Source organism: Plecotus auritus, assembly GCF_963455305.1.
Source record: "Plecotus auritus genome assembly, chromosome: 10".
In the NCBI taxonomy this organism is placed as follows: Eukaryota; Metazoa; Chordata; class Mammalia; order Chiroptera; family Vespertilionidae; genus Plecotus; species Plecotus auritus.
Window position 1 is genome coordinate 28244977 of NC_137785.1, and position 27646 is coordinate 28272622.

Below are 27646 nucleotides of genomic sequence, written 5' to 3' on the forward strand. Positions count from 1 at the left end.
GACCTTGGGCACACAACTGGCTGCCTCGGTGCCCCCACATGGCAGGGCGAGGTGGGGATGGTGAGGGCTGATTGAGAAGGGCCCAGGACTGCCAGCATTCCCGCATTTCTGTTCTTTTAAGTTAACATCAGTCACTACCCTGCCTCCAAGGCTCTTGTTCCTTTGGATTGCCCAGGCGGGCGCTCAAATTGGGGCTGAAGATAACAAAGTGCTGACATCGACATAAAAAAAAAAAAAGAGAGAGAGCGAGAAGGCTACTAGTAGGTGCACGGGTTCTGCCGACTGCTCCGCCCCATGCCCGACCCCCTGCGATCGCGGAATCGGGCCTCTCCAGGCGCCCTGGCTACGTCGGACGGCGCGGCTCCGGGCTGGATTGGTGATGCCTGGGAGTAGCGGGCGCCTGCGTAGTGGGTAGGGTCGCGTTCGCAAGGCCCGGCCGTAGGAGATAATTCGGAGTGGGCCGGAGCGGTGTGTTGGCTGTTCTGCCCGGACGGTCACACCATGGCGGAGGAGGAGCTGGAGGCTCTGCGGAAGCAGAGGCTGGCGGAGCTGCAGGCAAAGCACGGGGTGAGCGCGCCTGCCGCCCGTCCGGGGTGCCGCCCTCGCCCAAGGTGGAGGGCGCGGCCCCATGCTGCGGCTCTAGGGGCCTCGGCCGGTGCTCGGCCCGCTGGCGGAGAACTCCGCGGCTGCCCCCGAGGCCGCCCTGGGCCTCTCCCCCATCGCGTGGGTTTTCGGCGGAAAGCCGGCACGTGCTCTCCCAGGTTGTTCCCGGGTGGGTCCGGCTCGGGGCCTCTCTCTGGCTGGGTTGGGCTCGCCTCATAGGTCTCGCCGGGCCGGCGTCGGGCCGAAGCAGAATGCTCCTCGGGTCTCTGTATCCTTAGCTTTGGGATCTAGCCTGTTTCGACTACTGGTTCCAGCGGAATTGTTTTCTAGAATTCTGTCCCACGTAACCGACCAACATTTGTTGAAGGTCTGCTGTGTGCTCGGTGCTGAGGGGACAGTCGGGAGCATCCCATCTCCTGTGAGGGAGTGACGGTCTCGGGGAGGAGCCAGACACTAAACACGAATCCCATAGATAAAATACTCTAGGAATGACTATACTGTACGGAGAGGGAGAAGACTGTAAGGGATGGAACGCGATAGTCTCCAAGGAAGTGCCATTGGAATCAGCGAACCCAATATCCAGCACATTCCCTCCCCCGCGCCCCCGAAATTATTCTTACCCCATAAAATGTGGTTTCATTGTACAGGGACTCCCCTTCCTAATGGTTGTTTGTATTCTAAAACATTATATTAGAATGTGACTTCAGAAGCTTATCAAAACATTTATTAAAATTGATTGATATATTTTTCATTGATTTTAGAGAGGGAGAAGCATCAATTTTGTTATTCCACTTATTTGTGCATTGGTTGATTTTTTTTTTTTTTTAATCTTCACCCAAGGATATTTTTTCCATTGATTTTTAGGGAGTGGAGGAGAGAGGGAAAGAGAGAAACATGGGTGGGAAAGAGAGAAACATGGGTGTGAGAGAAACACATCCATTGGTTGCCTTCTGCAAGGGCTGGGAAGAGCCTGCAACCGAGATAGGTGCCCTTGACAGGAATCCAACCAGGGACCCTTGGTCCCCAGGCGGATGCTCTATGCACTGGGCCAGACTGGCTAGGGTGTAGTAAGTGGAAACTATCCCACTGACTTCTTGGAGGCCCAGCTTTTATTTTATTTTATTATTTATTTATTTATTTATTTAATATATTTTTATTGATTTCAGAGAGGAAGGAAGAAGAAGAGAGAGATGGAAACATCCATGATGAGAGAGAATCATGGATCAGCTGCCTCCTGCACGCTCCCCACTGGGGATCGAGCCCACAACCCGGGCATGTGCCCTTGACCGGAATCGAACCTGGGACCTTTCAGTTCGCAGGCCAACGCTCTATCCACTGAGCCAAACCGGTTAGGGCTGGAGTCCCAGCTTTTAATTATTTGGCAATAAGTTGATCTCTACCACTGCAGGAGCCTATTAGTTATCAGAAACAGGACAGAATAATTTGTATTTTTCCTCTGTGCAATTACTCAACTAAAAGATAAAATTATATTTTCAGGATCCTGGTGATGCAGCACAACAGGAAGCAAAGCACAGGTATGGGCTGGAGCTCTGAAGGGTGATTTCACCAAATGCTTTTTTACTTTGGTTATTTTAATAGTGTGTTAATCTAAGTTTTTTCCTGGAATAGTGATTTTTCATAAATCATCAGGGTATTTGTTATTAATTTGAGCGTTTAAATGTATAGAATATCACAGCACTTACTACCTTGTTAATACAATTACTGGTTGATGTTTGTTTCTCTGCTAAACTGCGATTGCCTTAAAATGAGTATAATGCTAGGACTACGTCATAGGGATGTTGTGAGGGTTACAGAGGTCCAGTACCTTGCATTTAGGTACATTAAATGCAGTACCTTGCATTTAAATGCTAGATAAATACTAACTGTTAATTTTATCCCAGCACATGGCATATTTATTGAATGGTTAGTTATCCCATCATGCTACCTTTTTTCTAACTGTGATAAAAGAACACATAAGATAAAATTTACCATAATAAGTGTAAGTGTATGAGAATAATGTTATATTCTCATTAGGGTGCAACAGATCTCTAGAACATTTTCATCTTGCAAAACTGAAACTATATTTATTGAATAACTTCCCATTTCCCTCTTTCTCCATCATGCCACCTTTTAACTCATTCAGCAAATATTTATTGAACACCTGTTCTAGGTCAGGCACTATGCTGGGTCTTTGGAAACAGGCAAGGCAGAGAAGGGTCCTGCCCATACATGGCTTATTTTAGTGGGGGAAGAGAGTTGGTAAGCACCTGGGATAGTGCTAAGAAAATGAAACTATATGAATTCCATTGATTCTAAAATGGACCTTTTTTTCACATTTTAACATATCTGAAATTGGGGTGATTTTCATAATTGATCACTATTGTCCTGGATTCTTCCAGAGGATTTACTTTTGCTTCTGCTACCACTTGGGTACATTTCTAATATGAGATATCTTAAAATTAAATTCTATGTTTAGGGTTCCCACTCCCTTCTTCCACCGGGATAGCATGAATTCAGACAGCAAACTTGTATGACTAAAGCAGGGGTCCTCAAACTTTTTAAACAGGGGGCCAGTTCACTGTCCCTCAGACCGTTGGAGGGCCGGACTATAGTTTTAAAAAAAAACTATGAAAATTCCTATGTGCACTGTGGGCCTGGGATGAGTCGGCTGCTAAGCAGGACAGGCAGCGGCACCTGGCGGCCCGCATGTGGCCCGCGGGCCGTAGTTTGAGGACGCCTGGACTAAAGCTTGAAGTTCAAATTTTCAAAGGAACTTTTTTCTTCCTCCACTCAGGGCCAAGTTTGATGCATGCATCCTTACTTGCTGTCCCTTTCTGCATGGCAGGCTTATTTCTTGTTTACCTTGTATGTGGTTGTTGCTCTTTGATGCCCAAGCTTTGAGTGTGGGGTCTCTTATTAGACTCCTCATCTAGGGTGTTTTTTTTGTTCTTAGAAGTACATATCACTGTGGTCCATCTTACAATCAGTGGCATCTTAGATTCAGTGAAATATAGTAACAGTAGTTTACTGCAGGGTTGAATTGAAGTACTCGGGTGCAATAAGGAAATGCCCCATGGAAGTGGGCTTCAAGTTGAGTTACATGAACCCTAGGGCTCCTCCGATGGGGGCAGGTAGTGGCACAGCCAGCCCCAGCTCCCCCTCAGCTCAATTAAAGAATTTCTGCTTTTGTCTGTGTTGAGTATTAAGTTCCTTGAAGGACTCACTTAAAAAAATTTGCTGCTACCTAAAGTTTGAAACCATTGTCCTATGAACATGAACTAGTTTCTACTTGTATAGGTAGGAGTGTAAGGACAGTTGCAGAGTTAGAATCTCACTCACCCTCCTCACCCAAAAACGTAGAACAGAGAGTCTTGGAATATGGGATTTGGTTCTAGCTTGGCCACAACTACCTGTATCCCTTTATAGCTTCCCTAGATGTCTCAGCTTTTTTTTTTTTTTTTTTTTTTAATTGTTTTTTTTTAATGTTTTTATTGATTTCAGAGAGAGTGAGAAGGAGAGAGATAGAAATATCAATGATAAGAGAATCATTGATTGGCTGCCTTCTGCATGTGCCCCGACCCGGAATTGAAGCTTGAACTCCTGGTTCATCAGTAAACGCTCAGTCACTGAACCACACTGGTGAGGGGGTGTCAGCTTCTTCATCTCTTAAGATAATTACACGGATTAATCATTTGGTCCTTTAATTGCTGGAAATCTCACTACAGATTTCTAGCACTTCTCACACACTAAATACATAATAAATGTCAGTCATAGTGGTTGAACTGAAACTCCATCATGAATTATGAAAATGTAAGGTTTTATCTTTCAACTTGGTAGGTTTATACCCACAATATAAAGCTGGCTTTTGAGGGCAATAGTGGTTTCTTCAGTAATAATAGCTGTTGCCATCCATATAGCACCTACTATAGTGCAATCTATGCATGCAGTAACCTTCCATTTTGGGAAACGTATTGAGTGAGTTACATTTTCATATGTTCAATAGGAATGCTGACAGCTTAGTTCTAATTTTGCTTGACCTGTTTTTGTTGTAGAGAAGCAGAAATGAGAAACAGTATCTTAGCTCAAGTTCTGGATCAGTCAGCCCGGGCCCGGTGTAAGCATCTTCAGTTTCTTTTAAGTTATTTCCATAAAATTGGCTTGGGTTAGTTGAATGGGGAGATATGAAATTATTGCTAACTCTAGATTAAATATTTAACCTATAAACACTTAAAATACAGGTATTTATAAGAAATGTGCAGTTTGTAAACGTAAAGAAATGGACTTAAATTATTTTTTTAAAAAATATATTTTATTGATTTGTTACAGAGAGGAAGGGAGAAGGACAGAGAGTTAGAAACATCGATGAGAGAGAAACATTGATCAGCTGCCTCTTGCACACTCCCTACTGGGTATGTGCCCGCAACTAAGGTACATGCCCTTGACCGGAATTGAACCTGGGACCCTTGAGTCTGCAGGCCGACGCTCTATCCACTGAGCTAAACCGGTTAGGGCTGGACTTAAATTATTAAATATACCTGCTTGGCTCTCTCCTATCAAGGTGATAATTTCCCAAGTGCTTATTAGGTAAAATATATAGCCAACAAGTCTTAAGTCAATTACAAAGTGTTGCTGGTAGTTGACATATATAATAGGAGATTGAGGGACTTATTTATTTATTTTATTTTTGGAGTTCTTTTTTTAAAAAAAAATGTTTTTATTGATTTTAGAGGGAGAGGGATTGAAACGTCAATCAGCTGCCTCCAGTGTGCCTCCTTCTGGGGATGGAGCCCTGCAACATGAGCATGTACTCTGACTGGGAGTCAAACCAGTGACCTCTTGGTTCAGATCTTGGTTCATGGGTTGATGCTCAACCTCTGAACCACACTGGCCAGACTGAGTTCTTTTTTTAAGTTAATTTTGCCTGGCTGGCGTGGCTGGTTGAGCATGGACCTATGAACCAGGAGGTCATGGTTCGATTCCCAGTCAGGGCACACGCCTGATTTTCAGGCTCCATCCCCAATGTGGGGCGTGTAGGAGGTAGCCCATCAATGATTCTCTTTCATCATTGATGTTTCTATCTCTCTCTCCCTCTCCCTTCCTCTCTGATATCAATAAAAATACATTAAAACAAAAAAACTTTATTTAAAAAATAAAAGTTAATTTTATTTTTCCCATTGCCATTTAGCCTTCTATGGCCTGAGAGATTTATTGTGTTCTCCATTTTAGTTAATAATTTTTCATATTTAAAAACCAAAGAGAAAACCATGTAGAAAATAAATTAAATGAACCAATTGGATGAACTAATATCTTCTTGAAGCCTAGCTTAGAATAGGCAGTATAGATAGATGCTGATTATATCTGTAGTAATATGGAACATATTTTCCAGAGGGCAATCATACATATTTTTATTTTTTATTTATTTTTTTAAAATAGGTGGAGAAATGTCTTTCTTTTAAATATATTTTATTGATTTTTTTACAGAGAGGAAGAGAGAGGGATAGACAGAATCATCAATCAGCTGCCTCCTGCAAACCCCCTGCTGGGGATGTGCCCGCAACCAAGGTACATGCCCTTGGCCGGAATCGAACCTGGGACCCTTCAGTCCGCAGGCCGACGCTCTATCCACTGAGCCAAACCAGTTAGGGCATCATACATATTTTTAAAAAGCATGGGGCTTAGACTCCGAGGAACCAAGTTTAATCTTGGCTCTGCCACTATTCCTGTGTGGCCTTGACTGAGGTTGACATGGCTGAACTTTAGTTTCTTCATTTTTAAGAGGGTAACAATACCCCTGCCACCTCTACCTTGCTAATTTCAAGACATTAATAAATCTGTGAAGTGCTTTGGAAATGTTGGTGCTTAGTTTTGTTGCAACATAAGTTGACGTTTTTTGTATTTTTTTTCTTTTTAGTAAGTAACTTAGCACTTGTAAAGCCCGAAAAAACTAAAGGAGTAGAGAATTACCTTATACAGATGGCAAGATATGGACAACTAAATGGGAAGGTAAGCTTAGGACTGCCTTGAGGTAGTTTTACCTATTGTTGTGTACTTTATCCAAACATGTCTTCAAAAGGTCGGTTTTGCTCTGGCTAGGTAGCTCATTTGGTTAGAGCACCACCCTGATATGTCAAGGTTGTGGGTTCAATCCCTGGTCAGGGTACATTCAAGAATCAACCATTGACTGTATGATAAGGGGAACAACAAATCGATGTCTCTCTCTTTTCCCCTCTCTCCTTCTCTTCCCCCCCCGCCCCTCTAAAAATCAGTTAAGGCCAGTTTCATCTTCTGGTTACAGAAATCTTGTTGACTATTTATTTATTTCTTTATGTTTAAATATGATTTCATTGATTTTTAGAGAGAGGAAGGAGGAGGGAGGGAGACAGAGAGAGAGAGAGAGAGAAATCATTGTGAGAGAGAAACAGAATCATACCTTTTGGTGCATGGATGACACTCATCCAACTGAGTCACACTGGCCAGGGCTCTTTTTTAAAAAAATATGTGTTTATTGATTTCTTTAGAGAGAGAGAAAAAAAAAAATGATGTGAGAGAGATACATTGATTGGTTGCTTACCATGCGCACCCTGACTGGGGATCAAACCCCCAACTTGAGTATGTGCCCTGACATGGAATCCAATAGGTGATCTTTTTAGTGTATGGGACAACACTCAACCGAGTCACCCAGCCAGGGCTTGTTGACTATTTCTAGGAGAGGACATTTTTCATCAATTTTTAGAGAGAGAGAGAGAGAAAGAGAGAGAGAAACATTGCCATGAAAGAGAATCATCAACCGGTTGCTTTCAATACATACCCCGACTGGGGATTGAACCGGCAACCTAGGCATGTGCTCTGACTGGGAATCCTGAGTCCTTTCGGTGCACGGGAGGATGCCCCCGACCAGCTGAGTGAGCCACACTGGCCAGGCCTCAAGGAAGGAATTTTTAAAGGTGAGAATAGTTGGATCTACCACCAATCCTAAAAGATATTCTAATTGCCATTCCCAAGATCCTCTGCTTCTTTTCTTTCCTGATGTTGTGGAACCTTGTTGGTGTCTGTGTGACCCAATGACTATTAGGGTCAGCTGGCTTAAATTGCTTCTATACTGGAAACAGGGTTTCTTAATAATACAAATTATGTCAGGTAGGTCAGTTGTTTGGAGCATTGTCCCAAAATGCCAAGGATGCCAATTCGATTCCCATGGGTTCAATTCCAGGACAAGGCACATACGAGAATCAACCATCCTATCTAATAAAAGAGTAATATGCAAATTAACCACCACTCCGCTACACCCACAAGCCACACCCACCAGCCAATCAGGAGGGAATATGCAAATAAACTCAGCCAAGATGGCTGCAGCCACAGAGAGCAGGAGGGAGGCTTGGGTTTCCCTGGCAATGGAGGAAGCCAAGCTTTCTGCCTGCCCTTGCCGGCCTAGGCCTCTACTCAAGGCTACAAAGTTTCAATGACAGAAGATACATAAATCCAAACAGAAATGGCGGCAGCCACGGAGCTGGAAAGAGCAGGAGGCTAGGGTTGCCCCGGCGATGGAGGAAGCCAAGCTTTCCGCACACCCTGCCCGGCCCAGGCCTCTGCTTAAGGCTACAAAGTTTCAATTATAGAAGATAAATAAGTCCCAACAGAAATGGCTGCTGCCACGGAGCAAGCAGAAGGCTTGGCTCCGCTCCAGGCTACAAAGTTTCAATTGTAGAAAATAAATAAACACCAGATACCAGGGCCTCCGCTTGGGTCGCCAGGGGGCGTGGCCAGCCGGCAAACCACCACAGGCCCCTCGCCCAGGCCGCCCCATGCCCCAAGGGAACCCCCACCCTGATCCGGGACACTCTTCAGGGCAAACCAGCTGGCCCCCACCCGTGCACCAGGCCTCTATACTACCTATCTAATAAAAGAGTAATATGCAGATTGACCATCACTCCAACACACAAGATGGCTGCCCCCATGTGGTCAAAGATCCTGCCCCTATGTGGATACAAGATGGCCAGCAGGGGAGGGCAGTTGGGAGGGACCAGGCCTGCAAGGGAGGGCAGTTGTGGGCAATGAAGCCTGCAGGGGAGGGCAGATAGGGGTGACCAAGCTGGCAGAGGAGGGAAGTTGGGGGTGACCAGGCCTGCAGGGAAAGGCAGTTGGGAGGGACCCAGGCCTGCAGGGGAGAGCAGTTGGGGGAGACCAGGCCTGCAGGGGAGGGCAGTTAGGGGTGACCAGGCCTGCAGGGGAGGGCAGTTAGGGGAAAACAGGCTGGCAGGGGAGCAGTTAGGCATCAATCAGGCTGGCAGGGGAGTGGTTAGGGGGTGATCAGGCTGGCAGGCAGAAGCAGTTAGGGGTAATCAGGAAGGCAGGCAGATGAGCGGTTGGGAGCCAGCAGTCCTGGATTGTGAGAGGGATGTCCGACTGCCCGTTTAGGCCCGATCCCACCGGGATCAGGCTTAAACGGGCAGTCGGACATCCCTTGAGGGGTCCCAGTTTGGAGAGGGTGCAGGCTGGGCTGAGGGACACTCCCCTCCCCCATGCACGACTTTCGTGTACTGGGCCTCTAATGAATACATAAATAAGTGGAACAACAAATCGATGTCTCTCTTCTCTCAAATCAATTTAAAAAATAAAAACTGATATACTACCAGTATAGGTAGACGTTAAACTTGTTTTGCAAATGAGGAGGCACTAAAATTCCTGGTTACGTGTGTTGCAAGAATGTCGTTCAGGATGCAGATGCACCCCGTCTGCACTGGGAAGCCCTCTGCTGCCCCCACAGCCTGCAGGGATTGGTCCTGCCTGAACCCCTTCCTCTTAAGAAAGGTGTGCGGAAGAGACAATGACTGGTTCATCTTTTTTGAGTGACTTATCTGCTGCATTTAAGCTTCTCAGGGTCTCAAGAGCAGAGTCAGTGTGTCTCTAACATTGATACAATAGAGGGTTGTAGGTGGCTGCCTATGTCTGCTAGTGGTGATAAAGGTGTTCTTTTTTAAAAATATATTTTTATTGATTTTAGAGAGGAAGGGAGAGGGAGAGAAACACCAGTGATGAGAGAGAATCATTGATCGGCTGCCTCTTGCACACCCCCTACTGAGGATCAAACCCGAAACCCAGGCATGTGCCCTTGACCTGAATTGAACCTGGGACCCTTCAGTTTGCAGGCTGATGGCTTTATCCACTGATCCAAACCAGCAAGTGTGATAAAGGTGTTCTTAAATACCTGTTAACTTTGGATTTTTCTGAGGACGTTAATTGATGTTTCCCCCCCTCCTCAAATGACTAGCAGAGCAAATTCTATTTGGCACTTAAACCGATACAGGTATACCTCGGAGATATTGCGAGGCCGGTTCCAGACTACCGCAGTAAAGCTAGTCATAATCTTTTTGCTGGAGGGTCTTGCTTTCATTTTGCAAAATATGTAACATGTTCTGTGAAGTGCAATAATGGGAGCCACAATAAAACGAGGTATGCCTATAGTTATAACTGGTAGTTTCAACCTCCTGTCCCAGCTCTCTTCTCTTCCCTTTGACCTCTACTTCCACACCCGGAAAGACTAAAATGATTCAATCTCCTGAGGTCAGTTTTTTGTTTACAAAAAGTACTGTTTTTCTTTTTGGTTATCCTAGGTAACAGAACAAGGTTTAATAGAAATCCTTGAAAAAGTAAGCCAACAAACAGAAAAGAAAACCACAGTTAAAGTAAGTTTCCCCAAATGCACATGGCAGAAGAGAAATACTGGTATTTTAAATGTTGTGTTGAATATACATCTACTGTATCAAAATATGTTTCAGCCCATAGACATTTCCATTTTGTAACATATGGAAGTTTGGGGAGCAGGGCTGCATATATTGAGGGGTCTTATTTTTAAGGCTCTTGTTTCATCGTTTCCCCTGCCCTTATATCTAAAACACTTAAGTTGTTTTAAAGACAGACAAAAATGTCTTGCTGTAATAGTTAGAGATATTTCTTCTCAGAAAATCTGAGTTGTGCTTTATTAAACAGGTAATAACACTTGTTTAATCTCCCTCCCCCCAGTTCAACAGAAGAAAAGTAATGGACTCTGATGAAGATGACGATTATTGAATTTAAGATGCATAGACACTGGAACTTAATGGAACAATTCCAGGACAGATAATACTTGGCAGTTAAGATCTGATTGAATGTTCACTTTGTTTATTGTTTATATACTTTTAGAAAAGTAAACTTGTTATGTAAAATAAACAATTTGGGCAAAGTCATTTTAGTACTGTAGCTGAATCAACAGAAGATCTGCATTTTGCATTTTTTCCTTTCCTACCAAAAACTTTTAAATGTGTAGCAGCATGACTATATCCTTTGTAATTGTGTAGCAGCATGGCCATAGCAGAAGGAGAAGCTGCTTGAGTAGGCTTCAGTAAGAACAAAGTAGCATCCAGTAATGTCATGGAAGTTAAAACCTGTGGATTCAGCTAAGTCAACTTTAATATCTAATATTCCTAAGACATAGGTTCTGAAAGCAGGTGAGCTATTTTTCTCCCTGCAAATAGTACTTATATTTAATGTAAGAATATTCCTAGCTTCGGTTTCATTTAATAATCTGCTTTTCAAAAGCATCAAGGTATATTAAATTATCTAATAAATATTACCCTTTTCCAAAAAACCTCCATAGCTAGAGTGACACTTCCATTGAAAAGAATTCCTAAAATAACTAGGAAATACTGGTAACAATACTTCAACAATAATAAATATGTCTAAGTAAGAGAAATAACTTCTAATGATTAAAATCTAGTTGAGATAGTTTAAAAACAGTTACTTTTTGCCCTAGCTGGTTTGGCTCAGTGGGTAGTGTCAGCCTGCGGACTGAAGGGTCCCAGGTTCGATTCCAGTTAAAGGCACATGACCAGGTTGTGCACTTGATCCCCGGTGGGGCTTGTATAGGAGGCAGCCAATCAATGATTCTCTCATCATTGATGTTTCTCTCTCCCTCTCCCTTCCTCTCTGAAATTAATAAAGATATATATATATATACATATATATATATACATACACACATATATAGATATATATAGATATATACACACATATATGAAAAAGCTTTGTCTTCATAAATATATATAAAATAAAAAGTTACTTTTGGTAGAAATGTTCTGGGTTCTTCACTGATAAAACTGCAGGTAACTTAAAGCAAATACCATCTCTTATATCATGCTTCACTCCCACTAGGTTATGAAAACTGCTCATAAATTTAAAGTGAGCTGTTTGGTGTAACCTTTTAGATATCTTAGTTCTGTGAGACCCAGTCCAGGAGGAACTTATAACCTTTAATGAGATGAATAGAATTAGAAGCGAAAAGTGATAGTAAATGTGGTTTACAGTCCAATCTCTGTTTTAGCTAGCATACTGCTGCTGTATATTTAAACTACATTTGAGAGTTTACTCTATTAGAGACTAGAAATTTGTAACTAACTGTATAGTCAATGGAGAAAGTCAGTGTTGGAATTAAGTGTCTAGTATTCCTGAATGAACAAATGAATGAGTAGAACCATTAAGAACATCAAGATTTTTTTAAAGGAACAGAATTAAATAGTCAAAAATTTTTCATCAAGGATTTTGAAAAAACAAAACAACACAAACCAATTACAGGTAAATTTTGCTTTAGTTCTCATTTACATAAAAATGCTGGAGAGAGACTTGTTACATGCTTTCTCTTGCAGAATAACCACTGTCCTAATGGCAAGTTAAGTCAATGGGTTGTTTTGTTCAAAAGGATGAAAAAAGTCAAATTAGCAAAGCAACAGTGCTCATTTCCTGTGTAGGCTAAGAAGCTGTAATATATTCATTTTTGTTCTTCTGATTTTAAAAGAAAACATTTTTTGGGCACTAGGCACTGTATCTAATACATTGCCAGCCCTAGTCTAGGTAGATGGGTAGCGATCTCTGAAAGATGCAGTTTACGTTTCAGTCACAGTCACATCTGTAACTGAAAAGTAAAATCTATATCCATCCAATGGGGGGGTATTTTACCACACACAGAGCACATGGTTATAGCAGAGAGGCTTAGAAACATACATCTCTATAGCAACACATTAAAAAAAGTACACCATGACACGCTCAAGAATCATAAAGTTTACTGTTTCTTTTCCATCATTTGGCACATACCCAAGGCACATTAGAAAATTAGAAGTCATAAATTATTTTGTAGAAAAATAATCAGCCCTCCCTTTTGTACATACACAAGTATTTCTAAGGACATGCACAAAACCTTTCCCTATTACAAAGTTATTTGAAAATGTACTCAGGATAAAGTTTTGGATCTAGACCAATTAATAAAAAAATAAAAGTATAATTAGTAGAAACTCATAAAAAGGAATAAATGGCAATTTCTAACTCAAAGTTACTTTGACCTGGTTTGTGCTGTAAGTTTTGAATCTGATCAAAAGACAGAATAGCCGAAACCGGTTTGGCTCAGTGGATAGAGCGTCAGCCTGCGGACTGAAGGGTCCCGGGTTCGATTCCGGTCAAGGGCATGTACCTTGGTTGCAGGCACATCTCCAGTGGGAGGTGTGCAGGAGGCAGCTGATCGATGTTGCTCTCTCATCGATGTTTCTAACTCTCTATCCCTCTCCCTTCCTCTCTGTAAAAAATCAATAAAATATATTAAAAAAAAAAAAAAAAAAAAGACAGAATAAATCCCTGGCTGGAGTAGCTCAGTTGGTTAGAGTGTTGTCCCCATATGCAAAGGTTGCAGGTTTGATCCCTAGTCTGGGCACATACAAGACTTAACCAATGAATACATAAATAAGGGGAACAACAAATTGATCTCTCTCTCTAAAAAATAAAAACTAAGAAAAGATGTGCCAAATCTATTTTCTATTACCACCATCCTTCAAGGGTGACATTTAAGGAAAGGTTCTTAACAGAAAGGGATGTTTCTCAGGTGCACATGTGCACTGACCAAATAGCTGTATTTTGTTGTAAGAAAAATTATACCCACCTTTTCCCACATACATAGTGTAGAATAGATCATATATGTCCTTTTTACGAAAATGAACATCAAAATGGCATTTAGGCATCTTTGGGTTCAAGTGTTGCTTTTCAAAGGAACATTTTCCAGGTCCTATTTTCTTTATTCAAATGTGACATTTCTGCCAGGCCTCCATCTATATATATAAAAGCCTAATATGCAAAGTGTCCCCTGTGGAGTTCCACGGACCAGGAGTTTGATCGCTTGCTATGATGTGTGCTGACCACCAGGGGGGAGGGGGTGTGGAACAAAGGAAGGCCCCAGCTGGCAGCCAGCAGCCACTAGGGACCCTACCGGTGCACAAATTTTGTACACTGGGCCTCTAGTAGTACCATAAAACTTAAATTACTTCTCTTCAGCTCATCCCAGATGGAGGAATTCTTTTAACTTGTGGTTTGTTAATTTATATAGGTGACAGAGGTGTAGCACCTTTCAGTAGGAGGTCGGAATCTGGCGATGCAATGTCTCACTATAACCAAGGCACCCTAATACTTAAGAGTAAACAGTTCTAGCTGGGTAGCTCAGTTGGTTAGAGCATTATCCCGACATGCCAAGGTTGTTGATCTCTGGTCAGGGCACATACAAGAAGCAACCAATGAATATATAAACAAGTGGAACAACAAATTGATGTTTTTCTTCATGTCTCTCCAAAGCAATAAAAAAATTTTTTTAAAGAAGAAACACCCCAGCCCTAGCCGGTTTGGCTCAGTGGATAGAGCGTCGGCCTGCAGGCAGAAGGGTCCCAGGTTCGATTCCGGTCAAGGGCACATGCCTGGGTTGCGGGCTCGGTCCAACGTGCAGGAGGCAGACAATCAATGATTCCCTCGCATCATTGATGTTTCTATCTCTCCCTCTCTGAAATCAATAAAAATATATTTAAAAAAAAAACCCCAAACACCCCAGTCTTAAGGAACTGACACCCCCGGAATTTTTTTCTATTCCTTTTCAAGGGTATTCATTAGCTCTGAAGAGGAAAGGGATGGTGATTTTTTTCTTCGTTGTATTCTTTGAGCCACAGGAAAGCTTTCAGGAACTTTCTGCTTTCTCTTAAGCCAAACAGAAAGTACATTTAGTTCTATGCTGTCTGTATTCATGCTCGGCATCTTCTTGTTAAGGACTCACTTCTAGATAGCAAATTTAATTCCTTATTACTATCAAGACTGGGGAATACTAGCCTCGTGGGGAGTGGTTGGGCTGTCAGCAGTCTCTGGGCCTTCGGTGCAGCTGCGTCCTTGACAGTGTGTCTCCGGAGCATTTGCCTGTTCCCAGGAGCAGTTTGTTTCAGTCCAGGCCTCAGGCTGGTCACCGTCTCCTTTGTCAGTCTGCGATGTGCTCTGGTCTGATAGGTTCTTCTGCTTCTGTGCAACTTTTTGCCTTCCTGGCTAAAGAGAAGGTACAATTTGAACAGTTCACATGTGTGCCGTACTTTAAACAACCACCATGACAATAACAGCTACCTTTGAGAGCTTATATGTGCTCAGTACTTTTCAGACATAATTATTTTTAAATCCTCACCTGAAGATATTTTTTCCATGCTATTTTTTAAAAAATATATTTTATTTTAAAATATATTTTATTGATTTTTTTACAGAGAGGAAGGGAGAGGGATAGAGAACTAGAAACGTCAATGAGAGAAACATCGATCAGCTGCCTCTTGCACGCCTCCTACTGGGGATGTGCCCACAACCAAGGTACATGCCCTTGACCAGAATCGAACCTGGGACCTTTCAGTCCCCAGGCCGACGCGCTATCCACTGAGCCAAACCAGTTAGGGCTCCATTGCTATTTTTAAAAAATATTTTTTATTGATTTCAGAGAGGAAGGGAGACAGAGAGATAGAAACATCAATGATGAGGGAGAATCACTGATTGGCTGCCTCCTGCACGCCCCCTACTGGGGATTGATCCCGCAACCCGGGCATGTGCCCTGACCAGGAATCAAACTGTGATGATGCTCAACCACTGAGCCATGCTGGCTGGCCAGGCTCCATTGCTTTTTAGAGTGAGTGGAAGACAGGGAAGGGGGAGGGGGAAAGAGAGAGAGAGAGAGAAAGATTGATGTGAGGGAGACACATTGATTGGTTGCTTCCTGCACCCCCTCCCCACATGTGCCCTGACCAATGGGGGCTGTACTGGGGCCATGAAAACCAGCAACCCAGGTATGTGCCCTTGACCAGGAATCAAATGTGAGACCCAATGGCATGAAGGCTGATATTCTAACCACTGAACAACACCAGGCAGGGCCAGGCATAATTTCAACTCTTAACATCTCTGTGGTAATAGTCTGACATGTACATGTTCCATGTGTTAGACACAGCATAAACACTTTACGTGTTTTCACACTTAACAATTCTAACAAGTATGTGCTATTGTTACACACGTTCTACAACTGAGGAAACAGGATCAGCAAAGTTAAGCAATCTGCCTAAAGTCCATAGCTAGCAAGGGAAAAGCTAGCACTTGACTGAACCCAAGCAGATCTCAAATGTTGCTCGTTTCCCATCCAGCAGGTCTATTAGCAAAGCCTTGAAAAATTAAATATGAAATAAAAATTAGTCATGTGAACAAAATCACTAATTCTCTAAAGCAAAGATTGAGAATATTTGTATATTTGTCCCAACAAGCCTATGCTATAAATTCAAATTTTCATCAATAGCCACATATTACATTGGCAAGTAGCAGTGAGAAAAGTCATGTTTCTGAGAAGAGTCACCTAATAGCACTACAGAATGTAAAGTAGGCTTCTTTTTATAATTGAACTAGAGGCCCAGTGCACGAAAATTTGTGCATGGGGGGAGGGGAGAAGGGCGCATCCTCAGCCTGGCCTGCGCTCTCTTGCAGTCTGGGACCCCTTGGGGGATGTCCAACTGATGGCTTAGGTCTGCTCCCAGGGGGATCGGGCCTAAGCTGGCAGTCAGACATCCCTCTGGCAGCCCGGAAACCCTCAGTGGATGTCCGACTAACGGCTTAGGCCTGCTCCCCCTGGCAGCTCCTGCGTTGTCTGCCCCCGGTGGTCAGTGCGTGTCATAGTGACCAGTCGTTCTACTGTTAGGGTCAATTTGCATATTACCCTTTTATTATATAGGATGACTAGTGCTATAGGAAGATGGTCACATGCAGAATTGTCTAAATGAGCAACTTTATACCATATTGAGAGAAGTTTTTTACCCATTTATATACAAACTTAGTTCTTTTTTTAAAAAAAAATATATTTTATTGATATTTTACAGAGAGGAAGGGAGAGGGATAGAGAGTTAGAAACATTGATGAGAGAGAAACATCGATCAGCTGCCTCCTGCACACCTCCCACTGGGGATGTGCCCGCAACCAAGGTACATGCCCTTGACTGGAATCGAACCTGGGACCCTTCAGTCCACTGAGCCAAACCGGTTTCGGCTTAGTTTCTTCTTTACGTTAGTGATTAACATATTAGCAAATTTGCTTAGTGAAAGTTGAGATATTTCACCAAGTATGCACCATATGAACTGCAATGTCTTTCCATGCATATAACTATTTTCCACTTTTTCTTCACTTTCCTTTCTTAGTTCAGAAATGCATTATTAAATATAACAATAAAGGGCGTCTATACTCCTGACCATGCCATTAAAGAGCTCATTTTGTTATTAACTCTTATAGTGAGGGGAATAATGAAATGAGAAATGTGTTTACCATGAATTAGTTTTGAAAAAGCCAAGCTTTAAAAAATATGATTATAGCCCTAACCAGTTTGGCTCAGTGGATAGAGCGTCAGCCTGCGGACTCAAGGGTCCCAGGTTCGATTCCGGTCAAGGGCATGTACCTTGGTTGCGGGCACATCCCCAGTAGGGAGTGTGCAAGAGGCAGCTGATTGATGTTTCTAACTCTCTATCCCTCTCCCTTCCTCTCTGTAAAAAAAATCAATAAAAATATATTTTAAAAAATATGATTATAGGAATGGGGCGGGGAGGGGAGGGGAGGAAAAAAAAAATATGATTATAATCCAGTGTTTAATAACTCACCTCATGTAAAGACTCTTCAGGGAAATTAGTGACACTTTTATCTCTTCCCATAATCTCCCTTGAAGTCCTTCCCCTGAAATCCAAAACAAATTTAATGTTTGAGATAGTGGTGCAAAACACTGTGGTTGGCCACAAGGTGGCAGCATTTGATGAGAGCATATTTGTCCATAACCCATTCAAGCTGCACATAATGCTTATGTTTTCAGTAAAGGTAGGGTCAAAAGCACAGACATCAACTCAAATTTTATACTCACTTAAACTGACCAACTGAGTGGACAAAGTAAAACTGTCTTGTAAAAGGTTCATCTTGTAGATTATACATTTTTGAGTTCCCTGCAGATAAAAGGATAAACATGTGAAAACTTCCAAATAGTTTAAGAATTGTTTTAAAATTATGGCATAGATATAACCTTTCAACTTTCTTACTTTAACAACATTTTGAAAATTAAGCACTGCATGTGCTTAAAGAAACATATTACTCTGTGAACCCCCATGAAACAAAAGTAAATCCTTAATACACTAATACTCCCTCGCCACAGCCCTGAGATAGCCTTGGGATTATTCAGATATGTATGTGGGTTTATTCACATTATTGCATTGCAAACTCATATTGTAATTAAAACAAAACATCTAAACTATAACAAGTTAAAAAAAGGGGGGGGGGGAAATACTTCAGCCTTATTTGTTGGGCAAATGCTGTTCTAATTACCATCAACCAAAAAAATTATTTAAAGGTAGCATTTACCCTGATGTTCAGGAAATGCCTGGAAAAAGGACTGGCTTTGGAACATGAGACATGAAAGAAACTACCAGAGGTTGCTCCTCTCCAGTTGGTGAGTGGAGGCCTGACCTTCAAGGTAATGCCAAGATTCATCATCACAACCAACCAGAACACTAGTATAGAAATATCTGATAAATTAGGATGTAACATATATTTCTTTGGTGCCTAATCTCCCCTCAGTCAGGATTATAATTACATTGTACATTTACAATGAAATGAAAACCAGCAACTACTCATGAACTTCCAAATAAACCCAAGTTGAGAATTACAGAAAGAAGTCCTTACATTTTTTCCTGATCTTAACAGTAACGTACTCCTTGTGGTCTGTTTCGCCAACATCATCTAACGTGGCCACACAGCTTGGTACTACCTGAAGTAATTCCATTATTTTTGAGTTCTATAATTTGAAAGGGAAAAGTTAACAGTAATATTTTTTATTCTTTTTCAGCAGTTAATTGCCTATTTTTGATATAAATGTCAGTATTAGGATAGCTGGACAGAAGAGCTAAGAAGCAACTACAGATGAAACTTTGAGGCCATAGTGTAAAGCATCCCTGCCCTTGGAGCCAGGCTCCGCCCTCTGCTAGGCACTCAGGATGGGGCACTTTGCTGCTCTGTGCAATCAGGTTGCCAACAATAGGATCGATAATTTTAGTTATCAAGAGGCTATCCAAGGCCCAGCACATAGTAAGTCCTCAATAAAAACATTCATCAGAATGTTTGAGAAAGTGCTCAACTAAAATTTTAAAATATGTCAATACTGTTAAGAAATGTCTTAAACTTAAAATTCATTTAATAAGCCTATGAGTATGTTGGCTTTCTGTGACTTTAACATGTCAGTAGTGTCATTTAACAGCCTACTAGTTGTCTACCCCAAGTGGGAAACTAGATGAAGATTGAACATGAAAACAGGAACAGTAAAGAGCTACCTTCTCCCACTTCTCCATGGAAAACACTGGGAGTGGTCCCGGGCCATCACAACTGTCCATGCAGAATTCAGGGACTTTTAAAGCCACCAACTGAACAAACTTCCTCCATCGTGCTGCTAAGACCACAGGTGTATTTCTAATGCAGGGAGGGGGGACCAGAATGCTGTCTAAACTCGCTACTTCTCTGGGAGGACCCGACTGCTCGTCAGGGGGCCAGACTAGGGCCCAGACCTGCGGTTGGTGAGAGAAGCACCTCTGCTCAGGCCTTTGAAAACTACCCCTGAAGGACTGACTCCTGGATCCCGAGCAGCCCACTGACCAGGTGACCAAGTTAACCATATTGGCAGACTTCTAGCAATTCAAAGGTCTGCTATTCAGATCTGGTTTACATACAAGGCTTATCCAAAGTGAGCTGGGAGGGAGTTGGGAGCCTTCCCCCTCACCTGCTCAGCATAGTCTATAGCTGTGCACTGCCTCTTGTTCAAGAGCTGAACCGATGCTCCGTGTAGCAGCAGCAGCTCCACGACGAAGACATGCTTCTCTATCACAGCCTCATGCAGGGCTGTGTTGCCCTTATTGTTAGAGGCATTAATGGAGGCCCCGTGCTAGAAAGAAGCAGCACAATCAAAAGGAATGCTGAAGACGATATTAATGCAGAATCTAGATGGGTGTTCACTATAAAATTCTTTCGACTTTTCTGTATGTCTGAAATTTCTCTTAAAATGTTAAAGTAATACTGAGAAAAAACATTTATGTGCACAGATAGTCATTGCAGCATTTATCATTATGGCAGAAAAAATAGAAGTCACCTAAATGTATGAAGCAGGAACAGTTAAACACTCTATGGTACATCCATAGATACGCAACCATTAAAATTTGAGGTTTTAATAAACAATTTTCTACCGTAAGCAAAAATAAGCAAGATAGAAAACAAGACTGTTCTAAATTATGCACATTTTCTTTCTTGTTAAAAAAAATCCTCATCCAAGGGTATTTTTCCATTGCTTTTAGATAGAGTGGAAGGGAGATGGGGGGAGAGAGAGGGAGAGAAACACTGATGTGAGAGACCCAAGACACATTGATTGGTTGCCTCCCGCACTCAGCTTGGGGATGGAGCCTGCAACTGAGGTATGTGCCCTTGACCAGGAAAAAAAAAGGGACAAAGGACATTCAGCTCACACTAAAGGTAACAGTTCAACTTAACCCAATACAATTCAATCTACCCTACAGGTAAAGAAGGCAAGATCCAAACCTTCAGCAAAAGCAGTGTCTGTGTCCTTAACTCGGCATCCTGGCAGACACGGAGAGCCACTGTATGGAAATTTCATGCAAAGCTTCTCTCTCCAGGGGCAGCTTAAAGCAAAGGGCAAGCCCTGCCCATCTGCAGTGCACTGCCAGGGTCTCACCAAGTGACGAGATGCCATCACTGACCAGTGCCAGCAGCTCCTGGGCTGTGGGGCCCTTACCTGTAGCAACAGCGCTGCAACTTCATGGTGGCCACTGGAACAGGCGTGAATGAGGGGTGTGCTTCCACTTACATCCTTTTTATTGGGTTTTGCATTGGAATCTAATAGGTACTTCACCACCTAGCCCAGAGAAGAACAATTTTTAATTAAAATTGTCTGGGAGAAATCCTGTAGCTTGATATTCTTTTGACTCTTCTCTAAGTTTATCTACTTTTCTCTAAGTTTATCAAGCAGGCTCTTTAGACCCAGGGGAAAGCAGACCCGCTGAAAGGGGGGATTAACATCTGCTGAGGGTTGACGGTGTGCCAGGCACTTGTTTCGTCATTTAATCATTTGATCTACCCCACAGAGAGCTCGAATTATTACTCCAATTTTACAGGTGAGGAAGCTGATGCTTGAAGCAGGTGTTAGGAGAGAGGTGGGAGACCTGAAATATGATTCCTGATTTAAAATGCTTATATTAGAACAAGGGAAAATGAAAAAATACTATTTTCAAAACAAAAAATGGGACTTTAAAAAAAAGTCAGTCATCCCTTAGTTATCTCTTGGCCCTCCTCTAGAGGGCTGTGCTCTACTTTTTATTATTATTATTACTTAAAAATTTTATTTATTCATTTATTCATTTCAGAGAGAAAAGAAAGGAGAGGGAGAGAGAGATAGAAACATCAACAAGAGCCCTAACCGGTTTGGCTCAGTGGACAGAGCGTTGGCCTGCAGACTGAAGGGTCCCAGGTTCGATTCCGGTCAAGGGCATGTACCTTGGTTGCGGGCACATCCCCAGTGGGGGGTGTGCAGGAGGCAGCTGATCGATGTTTCTCTCTCATTGATGTTTCTAACTCTCTGTCCCTCTCCCTTCCTCTCTGTGAAAAATCAATAAAATATATTAAAAAAAATCAACAAGAGAGAAACATCCCAGGCATGTGCCCTGACCAGGAACAGAACTGGTGACCTCTTGGTGCATGGGTGACATTCAGCCACTGAGCCACACCAGCCAGGCTATTATTATTATTTGCTGTTAATCCTCACCAGAGGGTATTTTTTCCACTGGTTTTTAGAGACACTGAAAGGGAGGGAGGGAGGGAAAGGGGAAGGATGGAGAGCGCAAGCAAGTGAGAGAAACATCTATGTGAGAGAGACACATCGATTGGTTGCCTCCTGCATGACCCCTGACAGGGCCAGGGATTGAACCCACAACCCAGGTAAGAGCCCTTGACTGGGAATCGAAACCTCAACCCTTCAGTCAGATGCTTAACCAATGAAAGCACCGGCCAGGGCTGTACTCTACTTTATAAAGTGCTGAACTGTTTGGCACTGACCAAGCACTGTGGGAATGTCAAGGCGCTAACATGCAGCTGGAGCCTTGGAAGACCAATACCCAAGCACCAGAGAGCTCGGGTCAGGCTGGGGTCAGGCCAGCATGCTGTGAGGGCAGTGGGAAGGGGTTGGCTCCACCCCAGGAGCATCGGATTCTGTGTTCTGTTGCTGAGTGGTCCATCCATGTGCACCTCAGAATCTTGGGCTGGGAGGAAGGAAGGGTGCTGGTCCTCTGGGCCACATGTCAAACCCCTGTCCCTAGGCAGCATTCCCAAGTGCGGTTCTAAGCCAGGGGTGGGGACGTCTGGCCTGAGGGCTGTGGAAGGCCTGTAAAATCATTTGGTCTGGACTTGCCAAGGCTTTAAAGGTGAGTTAGTTACATGTTTGACCAAATATAGCAGGCTAATTTTTAAGTTGACAATTTTGGATGGCCCGTGAATGATGTTGTAAATATCCAAATGGTCTTTGGCAGAAAAAAGGTTCCCACCCCTGTTCTAAGCACAAGCAAACACCCTAACACTCTGCCCGAGACAACCTGTACCTGAAAGTGGCCTTGCTGGCAGGCCAGGTGGAGTGGGACAGCTTGGTTGGCGTTTCTGGCACCCACATTGGCACCATGCTTCAAAAGGAGGGGGATGAGGTCCGCCCGACCATGCAGGGCAGCAATGTGCAGTGGGGAGGAGCCGTCCTGGTGGGTCACATTCACACCGAGCCCACTGGCAGGAATCTTTGCCAGCTTCTATAGGTTCAGAGGACAGAAACAGAATGTCATTAGTATTTAAGAAACCAAAGCCATCTGCCCCTCACGGCCCCTCAGCAAATTCAAGTTCACAGTGGCATCCAGAACCAGGTTATCCCCAGGTGAATCCCCACTACTTCATTTATTTATTTTATTTTTTGTTAATCCTCACCTGAGGATATTTTCCCATTGATTTTTAGAGTGGAAGGGAGGGGAGGGGGACAGACAGAGAGAGAGAAACATAGATGTGAGTGAGACACATTGATTGGTTGCCTCCCACATGTGCCCCAGATCAAGCCTACAACTGAGGTATGTGCCCTTGACCAGAATCAATCTTGCGACCCTTCAGTCCATGGGGCGACACTCTAACCACTGAGTGACCAGCGAGGGCCATCCCAACTACTTAAAAAAGGTATGAAAGTCAAAGGATTAACTTCTTTTTTTCAAGAAAGCAACCCCAAAAATAATACCGTACTATGCCAAGGGAAGAAAAAGTCTGTTCAACAGATGACGCTGGAACAACTGGGTATCCATATATGGAAAAACTGCCTGTCAATCCTTATCTTACACCAAACACAAAAATTAAAATGCATCACAGATCTAAATGTAAACACTACAGTTGTAAAACTTGAAGAGAACACAGAAGAAAATCTTTCCAACATTGGGATAAGCCAGTGGTCGGCAAACTGCGGCTCGCAAGCCACATGCGGCTCTTTGGCCCCTGGAGTGTGGCTCTTCCACAAAATACCACGTGCGGGCACGCACGTACACTGCGATTGAAACTTCGTGGCCCATGCGCAGAAGTCGGTTTTCGGCTCTCAAAAGAAATTTCAATTGTACTGTTGATATTTGGCTCTGTTGACTAATGAGTTTGCCGACCACTGGGATAAGCAATGATTTCTTTTTTTTTTTTTTTTAAATATATTTTATTGATTTTTTACAGAGAGGAAGGAAGAGGGATAGAGAGTCAGAAACATCAATGAGAGAGAAACATCAATCAGCTGCCTCCTGCACACCTCCCACTGGGGATGTGCCCGCAACCAAGTTACATGCCCCTGACCGGAATCAAACCCGGGACCCTTCAGTCCGGAGGCCGACGCTCTATCCACTGAGCCAAACCGGTCTTGGCAGCAATGATTTCTTAGATAAGACAAAAAGCAAAAACATAAAAGAAAACCTCGGTAATCTAGGTTTAAAAATTGTAAATCTATGCTCTCTGAAAGAGACAATTAAGAAAATGAACCTTCCCCCTTTCCCTGGGAGAAACATGGCCATGAGCAGTGAGGAAGTGCCAGACTCTGGGCAAGGCATAGTGATTGTGGTCGACTGGCCAGGGTACGCCTTGAACTTATTCACACGCCCGCAGTACTATTATGGAGATGGGAGTATGTCCTCATACCTCATGGCATCATTGTGGACAGAACTGAGCGGCTAAGGATATTATAAAAAAGACATAGGATATTGTGACATTTTGGTCCTGTGTGTGCTTAAAAAGGTTACAGGTTCTATACTGATCTTGTAGAACACCTTAAGAACATCAGCTGAAATTCAGATAGATTTGTCCCTATGAAGGTTGATTTCATCAGATTAAAAAGTTACAGGCAATACATTCATATGGATGAAGAGACCAAACAGAGAGAATCTGATTGTGGCAATTTTATGGAACAGACAACTTGACAACCCTCTTGTTACAAAAATGCCATGTGAAAAAGAATTTAAAAGCCTCTTAAATGTTTACTGGAGCTCACAAGAAGATATACTAGTAGAAACTGAGACCTGAGATGTTAAGTAACATGTCCAAAGTAAAAAAGTTTGTAAATGGAAGATCTAATATTCAAACCCATGTTCAACTCCAGAGTCCAAGACTGAGACCACTAAAACTTACTGTCTCTCTAGAGATGTGTTGAGACGAATTAGGCTAAAGGGAGCAAAACTTCACAAAGAAATCAGCATCATTTTTTCCTGAGCTTAATTTTCATATTTACTGAACTCGGTTAAACTAGTTCCCACCATTTCTGGGAGAATGGAATATTTGTAAATAGTTAACTGCTCGTTATGTGCAATGTTGTATACATTATATTAATAAATTATGAAGAATTACATCCCAATAAAATATTGACAAAAAAGAAAATCAAAAGGCAGGAGAATTTGAGATCTTACTCCCCAGCTTATGTTGACAGTTTGGCTCAAATAAACTCTTATAAAAATTCTCAAAATAAAAAAATCACCAAATAAGAGAAAATGTTTGTGATATGTATATCTGACAAAGGGCTAAGCAGAATTAAAAAACAAAACCCAAACTCTTACAACTCAATAACACAATCTAATTATTATGATTATTATTACTTTAAAAAAATATTTTTATTGACTTCAGAGAGGAAGGGAGAGGGAGAGAGAGATAAAAACATTAATGATGAGAGAGAATCATTGATTGGCTGCCTCCTGCACACCCCCTACTGGGGATTGAGCCCATAACCCAGGCATGTGCCCTGACTGGGAATTAAATGCTGACCTTGTTCATAGGTCGATGCCCAACCACTGAGCCACACTGGTTGGGCTATTTTATTTTTTAAAAATATTCTTTTATTGATTTCAGAAAGGAAGGGAGAGGGAGAGAGATAGAAACATCAATGATGACAGAGAATCATTGATTGACTGTCTCCTGCATGTCCCACAATGGGGATCGAGCTTGCAACTCGGGCGTATGCCCTGACTGAGAATCAAACAGTGAGCTCCTGGTTCATAGATTGACCCTAAACCACTGAGCTACGCCACCCAGGCTAACTTTTAATAGCAAAAGATTTGAAAAGGTGAATGGTCAGCCAATAAGCACATAAAATAACATCTTTAGTTATCAGGGAAATGTAAGTCAAAATCAGGAAGGACAGAACCGAAGGGTCAGAAAACAAGACTGTTGATTGTTGAAATGGGGCAGGGAAGGGGGATAACTACAGAGCGGCAGGAGAGAATATTTTGGGGTGACAGAGATAGTCTGTATCTTCACTGTGCTGCTGGAGGTTATAAGACCTTGAATTAATTTGTCAAACCTCATCAAATTGTCTGCTACTTACCTCTATAGTTCACCTTCATTTTTATCATGAAACTAACCTTATTATTCACAGTGGTTTTAAAATCAATCATGTGGATGTAGAATAGTCAATCAATACTTAAAAGGGTAAAAAAAACACCCTTATTTATAAACCATATAACTAAAAACAAACAGTGATGCTGAATCATATTATTTTGATAGAATTAATTTGTCACTATTTTCTGTGATTGGTAAGGATTAAAACTGGTTTAATCATTAGAAAGTAAACTAGTTCACTTTCTGATGATTAAAAATGTCATTGTCTGCCCAGCTGGCATGGCTCAGTGGTTGAGCACCTATGAACCAGGAGGTCACGGTTCGATTCCAGGTCAGGGCACATGCCCAGGGTTGCAGGCTCCAACTCCAGTGTGGTGTGTGCAGGAGGTAGCCGATCAGTGATTCTCTCTCATCATTGATGTTTCTCTCTCTCCCTCTCTGAAATCAATACAAAGATATTTTAAAAAATGTCATCGACTAAAAAGCTAAGCTAAATTTAAATGGTGAATTGTACAGCATGTACTAGTAAATTATACCTCAAAAATAAAAAACCAAATTAAGTAGGTGAGGAAAACAACGAAATACCCCTGCACACTTACCAGGATGGTGGCTAAAGTTAAAAAATCAAAATACCAAGTGCTGACAAGGATGTGCGGCAACTAGAACTCTCATGCTACTGATTGGAATGGAAAATGCTATAATTACTATGGAAAACTGGCTGTTTCTTATAAAGTTCAACATACACTTAAATCTATGACCCAGCAATTATACTCCTAGAGCCCTAACCGGTTTGGCTCAGTGGATAGAGCGTTGGCCTGTGGACTGAAGGGTCCCAGGTTCGATTCCGGTCAAGGGCATGTACCTTGGTTGCGGGCACATCCCCAGTAGGGGGTGTGCAGGAGGCAGCCGATTGATGCTTCTCTCTCATTTGATGTTTCTCTCTCTCCCCCTCTCCATTCCTCTCTCTAAAACATCAATAAAAACGTATTAAATTTATACAGGTGATTAAATAAACAAATTATGGTATATTCAACAAAATGCTAGCAAGCAATAAAAATAAATGGACTAGTAATGCAACATGGATCTCAAAAACAACCTGCTGAGCAAAGAAAGCCAGACTCAAAAGGGTGTGAACTGTATGGTTCCATTCATGCACATTTCTAGAAAATGCTGATGAGTCTGTAAAGACAGAAAGCAGATCAATGGTACATCTGACAAATTATCCGTGCTGGGGACAGGGCGGAAGGGAGGAAGGGCAGAGCTGCACGTGGCGTGAGGAACTCTGGTGGTGATGTGGATGCTCTGTATCTTGATTGTGGTGATGGCTTCATGGGTGCACACATCTGTAGGAACTCACCAAATTGTATTCTTCACATGGGTATCCAGGAAGTCCTCACTTAACATTATTGATAGGTTCTGCGACGTTAAGCAAAACGATGTATAACAAAACCAATTTTACTATTGGCTAATTGATATAAAGAGTTAAGTTCCGATAGCATCTCATCAGCATTATATTGAAACTAGAGGCCCAATATACAAAAATTTGTGCAAGAGTAGGCCTTCCTTCCCCTGGCTGCCAGCACCAGCTTCCCTCCGGCACCCGGGACCCGGGCTTTCCTCCTCCGGCCGCCAGCAGGCACCTGGGACCCGGGCTGGCTTCCCCTGGGCCACCAGCAGGCACCCAGGACCCGGCTGGTTTCCCCTGGGCCACCTGCAGGCACCTGGGACCAGGGCTGGCTTCCCC

The 27646-nt window shown here is 42.7% G+C and overlaps 2 protein-coding genes across 3 annotated transcripts in view; one reads left to right on the plus strand and one right to left on the minus strand.

Moving 5' to 3' along the window:
• Nucleotides 1-316: 316 nt before the first annotated feature.
• Nucleotides 317-20936, plus strand: PDCD5 (programmed cell death 5). Of its 2 annotated transcripts, XM_080645913.1 has the most exons (6): nt 317-567; nt 2101-2138; nt 4656-4717; nt 6515-6606; nt 10215-10286; nt 10624-10826. In XM_080645913.1, the coding sequence occupies exons 1-6, from the start codon at nt 502-504 to the stop codon at nt 10669-10671; spliced, it is 378 nt and encodes a 125-aa protein (XP_080502039.1). In that variant the 5' UTR covers nt 317-501; the 3' UTR covers nt 10672-10826. The 2 variants fall into 2 exon arrangements, with proteins under 2 accessions (XP_080502039.1, XP_080502038.1); XM_080645912.1 differs by lacking the exons at nt 10215-10286; nt 10624-10826 and adding an exon at nt 20529-20936 and having other exon boundaries at nt 348-567.
• The window catches only part of ANKRD27 (ankyrin repeat domain 27), a 71752-nt gene continuing 56786 nt past the window's right edge, over nt 12681-27646 (minus strand). Inside the window, 9 exon segments of the mRNA XM_080645911.1 lie at nt 12681-14804; nt 14807-14886; nt 14888-14973; nt 17589-17661; nt 17843-17921; nt 18655-18766; nt 19742-19903; nt 20765-20884; nt 22620-22817. Coding sequence (XP_080502037.1) covers nt 14746-14804; nt 14807-14886; nt 14888-14973; nt 17589-17661; nt 17843-17921; nt 18655-18766; nt 19742-19903; nt 20765-20884; nt 22620-22817 — 969 coding nt within the window. The 3' untranslated portion in view covers nt 12681-14745.

What these genes read in the sequence shown, in the direction of transcription:
- PDCD5 (XM_080645912.1), top strand. Translation starts at nt 502, where the DNA reads ATGGCGGAGGAGGAGCTGGAGGCTCTGCGGAAGCAGAGGCTGGCGGAG. An exon ending in AGCTGCAGGCAAAGCACGGG is followed by an intron (nt 568 to 2,100) that starts GTGAGCGCGCCT and finishes TTATATTTTCAG; the next exon opens with GATCCTGGTGATGCAGCACA. An exon ending in TCAGTCAGCCCGGGCCCGGT is followed by an intron (nt 4,718 to 6,514) that starts GTAAGCATCTTC and finishes TTTTCTTTTTAG; the next exon opens with TAAGTAACTTAGCACTTGTA.